General features: G+C 40.5%; 1 protein-coding gene across 1 annotated transcript; it reads left to right on the top strand.

The window, feature by feature from the left end:
- Positions 1-808: 808 nt before the first annotated feature.
- On the top strand, positions 809-2,634 carry LOC122041879 (cytochrome P450 71A1-like). The gene is made up of 2 exons (XM_042601744.1): positions 809-1,739; positions 1,818-2,634. Exons 1-2 carry the CDS (start codon positions 858-860, stop codon positions 2,430-2,432), a joined length of 1,497 nt encoding a protein of 498 aa, XP_042457678.1. The 5' UTR covers positions 809-857; the 3' UTR covers positions 2,433-2,634.
- The last annotated feature ends 2,343 nt before the right edge of the window (positions 2,635-4,977 follow it).

A 4,977-nucleotide genomic window follows, 5' to 3' on the forward strand; every position in this document is an offset into this window, starting at 1 on the left:
TAAATTTTTTATTTTTATGTATTTTTTAATCTATTATTACATGTACTCCTTATTTTTTAAAAAAATATTTGTTAAAAGTTATACATGTGTTTACTATTAATTATTAGTATTTTTATTAATTTATATATATATATATATATATATATATATATATATATATATATATATTATTTTGATCCATATTTTTATATTTTTACAAATAAGAACACATAATATCGACAACTAAAAAATAAATAAAAGATTAGAAACATTTAATAAAAAATTATTAAAAATAAAAATGATAAAAAAAATAAAATTGATAAAAAATCTCGTTAACAAAAAAACAAAACCAATCAAATAAAAACAAATAAAACTAAAAAAAAACAAAACTTGGATGAGGAAATAAAGAAAGGGAGTAAAAAAACAATGTTTAGTCAAATAATTCTAGATGTACTCTTAATTTAATTTATACTATTAATTTTAGATTAAAAGCATAAATACACTAAGAAAATTTTAAACGTAATAAAATGAAGTTCTTTAAATTCATCCGTATGGATTAAAAAAAAAAGGTATTTTAAAAATATGATACGTCAATTGAATATTATAAAAATGAGATATATGATTTAGATAATATTTATTTTTTATTATTAATTGAGTGTTAAATAAATATTTTAACATATTATAAAAATATAAAATCCGTCATCTCCCATCCCCACCCCTACGGCTGTCCCGCAGCAGCAGCAGGAGTAATAAGTAATAGGAAATTAAAATAAATCACTACGTGGCGACCTTGGGGTGATAAATATTTTAACATAGCGGAATAACTCTACCCAAATTTAAATATCTAAAGTTGATTGCTTCTGAAAACAAAGTGACTAATGGCGTTTGAGAGCGTTTCCCTCTGGTTCGTTCCTCCGCTGCTTCTTCTTCTGCTTCTGCTTCTGCGGGCCCAAAGGAAATCAAGCTCTTCGCATGGTGACCTGCCTCTGTCGCCGCCGGGTCTTCCCCTCGTCGGTAACCTTCACCAGGTCGGACCTTTCATCCACAAATCTTTTGCCTCCCTCTCCCGCCATCACGGCCCTCTCGTCCTCCTCCGCCTCGGCCGCGTCCCGACGCTCGTCGTCTCTTCCCCCGACGCTGCCCGAGACGTCCTCCGCACCCACGATCACATCTGCGCCAGCCGCCCCGCCACAACCGTCACCCGCATCCTCCTCGATGGATCCAGCGACGTGGCCTTCGCCCCCTACGGCTACGAGTGGAGGCAACGCCGCCGGATCTGCACGCTCCACTTGCTGAGCCCTAAGATGGTGCAGTCCTACGCTCTGGTGCGCGAGCAGGAGGTGGCCGCCATGATCGCCGCCATCTGCTCCCGGGGATCGGCGGCGGAGATCGATATGTCCGCCGTCCTGTTTGCCTTCTCCAACGACATCATGTGTCGGGTCGTCGCGGGGAACAAGTTCGAAGGGAGGAAAGGGTTGTTCTCGGAGCTCATCTCAGAGAACTCGGTACTGCTGACTAAGATTTATCTCGGGGACTACCTCCCGTGGCTCGGTTGGGTGGATTGGCTGCTCGGGAACGTGGAGAGAGTGAAGAAGAATCAGAAGCGATGGGACGATCTGCTCGATCAGGTTATCAAGGAACATGCGGAGCGAGTGTCGTCGGATGATGAGAAAGATTTCGTGGATGTTTTGATCTCCCTTCAGAAGGATCCCGTGTTGGAATCCATCCTCACTCCGGAAGTCATCAAGGCGCTTCTTCAGGTAGATTAATTCTTCCTCTGTTCAACTTCCACAGCAAATAGGTCGAATAGCCGAACCACATGCAATTGCAATTTGCAGGACATGTTCGCCGCCGGAACAGAGACGTCGTACATAACTCTGGAATGGGCCATGGCGGAGCTGGTTCGCAACCCGAGCAAGATGCAAAAACTGCAAGACCAAGTGAGAAGCGTAGCCGGCGGCGGAGGCAAAATGGTGAAAGAGGAAGAGATTTGCCAGATGCCCTACTTGAAGGCCGTCATCAAGGAGACCTTCCGGCTGCATCCCCCCGTTCCATTACTTCTACCGCGAGAACTGCTGGAGGATTGCCCGGTTCAAGGCTACAACATCCCGAAGAAGACAAGACTGTTTGTGAACGCATGGGCGATAGGCAGAGATCCAAAGTGCTGGGAAGCACCCCTAGAGTTCTGGCCGGAGAGGTTTATGGACGGCGCAATTGACTTCACCGGGGTTGACCTCCGGTTCATTCCGTTTGGAGCGGGCCGAAGGATTTGCCCTGGATTGAACTTCGCCGTGGCATCTCTGGAGCTTGCTCTGGCAAACTTGGTGCATCGGTTCGATTGGGAGCTGCCTGCCGGATTGAGCAGGGAGGAGTTCGGCATGGAGGAGGTGGCGGGCTTAGTGGTTGGGCGAGAAGGGCGACTTCATGTCGTTGCCAAACCGTGGAATGGATAAACTAACTCTGCGTATGCTACGTCAACAATAAACTGCTGAAGCCTGATGCACTTCAGCTTAATAATAATATGTGAATCTCAAATATGAGTGTTACCTTAAAATTTGGATGCTCATTACTCAGTGCTCCTTACTTCTCCGTGTCCAATGAATAAGTTCCTGCCTGATCTGTTTTGAGATCAGGGAATTGGATGACTTCTCGATGTGTCCATGATCGTGCTCTTTAAGTAAGTCGGATGTGCGTTAGGTTGGCTTCTATTGAGTCCGTTCTCATCAAGTCAATTCCTATCGGGTTGACTGTTGTTGTGGCAAATAATCATACAGACTTAGGCAAACATCTCCGGCGCTGTCTACTAAAAGCACTGGAAAGAGGTTAGAAAGGGTCCATCTCATAACCCCTTCTTCGACGCTTAATATGGGATGTTATACGTGAATCCTGAGGTGACGTAGTTGTCAAAGTTAAGATGATAGTCAAAATTAAAGAGAGGTGGTAGTCAATGTATCCCTCTTGACAGTGTTGGTTGCTACTCGGAAAACCTATAGGTTCCACTGTACACAAATTTTGTACAAAGGTCTGAACCTTTTCCTAACTACCATGTGTTCTTTTAAATTAAATTTTGGATCGCCTGCGGTACTTAACACGTTTGATCCAAAACTTAATCTATTTGTTCTTTTAGGTTTTAACTTGGATCTCCTGCGGAACTTAACACGTTCGACCCAAGTCTCCTTAAGTTATTAATTCCATTAAATACTAATTTCCATAAAAGGTTCCCAGTACTGACGTGGCGAGGCACATGGTCTTCTTGGATATGGGAGCAACCACCACCGACTAGACAAAACCTTTTATAGAAAGCTAATATTTAATTTCCTAAAATAATTTTAGGTTAACCAAAGAAAACAATCAAATCACAAGGAAAAGAAAAAACAAAAGAACACAACTTCGAAAAAACATATTCGAAATTCTAGAACGTAAGCCTCTTGTATTTGGTATTATTTCCATAAATAACTAGCATGATGCGGAAAGAAAAATTACTAGTTATACCTTGTAGAAAAACCTCTTGATCTTCTACCGTATTCCTCTTCTAACCTCGAACGTTGTGTGGGCAACGATCTTCCGAGATGAGAAACCACCAACCACCTTCTTCTCCTCCAAGCAAGGTTCGGCCACAAAGGAAAAACTTCACCAAGGAGGAAAACCAAAATACTAACCAAGCTCCAAGAGATGCTAGCTTTCTCTCCTTCTTCTTCTTCTTCTCCGAGTAGTATCCGGCCATCACAAGAGCTCCAATGGAAGAGAAGGGTTCGGCCACCACAAGAGGAAGAGAGGGAGAAGATGGCCGGCCACACCAAGGAACAAAAGATGGAGAGGAATAATAGATGTTGTGTCTCATGAAGGCACCCTCACCCCTTCTTTTATATTCCTTGGCCTAGGCAAATTAGGAAATTTAATTACAATAAAATTTCCTTAATTTTCCTTGACATGAATTAATTGAGAAAAATAAAATAAAATTTCCCAATCAACTTGTGATGGCCGGCCACAATCAAAAGAGCAAATTAGGAGAGTTTTAATCAACAAATTAAAACTTCCTAATTTGTTTCCGGAAAATTTAAAAAAATAAAATTTCTCTTTAAAAATCTCTTCATGGTTAATAAAAGGAAATTTCTATAATTTTAATTTTATTAACATGTGAATAATTTTAAAGAGAAAATAAAGCATCTCTCCAATCTACAAATAAGGAAAGAGATCTAATCTCTTTCTTTAATCTTTTGTAGATCTTTTACAAGAGAGATATTTTAATTTTAATTCTCTTTAAATTATATCTTCCACATAATAATAAAAATTAAAATTAAAATTCTTTTTTAATTTAATTTGGCCGGCCCTACTAGCTTGAGTTCAAGCTAGGGCCGGCCACCCAATTTTATACCTAGGCCGGCCCTAGCTGGTTCCCAAGCTAGCTTGGCCGGCCCCTATTGGGTGGGTTTAGAAGGTGGGTATAAGTGAGTATAGAACTCTATAAATAAGAGGCTACGATAGGGACCGAGAGGAGGAATTGGTTTTGGTCTCCCGATAAAATTAAACATCCCGTGTTCGCCCCGAACACACAACTTAATTTTATCAATGATAATTCATTCCACTAGAGAACTATCATTGAACTACCGCACCAATCCCAAATTACATTTTTTGGCTCCTTCTTATTATGAGTGTGTTAGTCTCCCTGTGTTTAAGATATCGAATGTCCACTAATTAAGTGAGTTACTGACAACTCATTTAATTAATATCTAAGTCCAAGAGTAGTACCACTCAACCTTATCGTCATGTCGGACTAAGTCCACCTGCAGGGTTTAACATGACAATCCTTATGAGCTCCTCTTGGGGACATTATCAACCTAGTATCGCTAGGACACAGTTTCCTTCTATAATCAACAACACACACTATAAGTGATACCATTTCCCAACTTATCGGGTTTGTTGATTCATCGAACTAAATCTCACCCATTGATAAATTAAAGAAATAAATATCAAATATATGTGCTTGTTATTATATTA

Source organism: Zingiber officinale, chromosome 2A (genome assembly GCF_018446385.1).
Source record: "Zingiber officinale cultivar Zhangliang chromosome 2A, Zo_v1.1, whole genome shotgun sequence".
Classification (NCBI taxonomy): domain Eukaryota; kingdom Viridiplantae; phylum Streptophyta; class Magnoliopsida; order Zingiberales; family Zingiberaceae; genus Zingiber; species Zingiber officinale.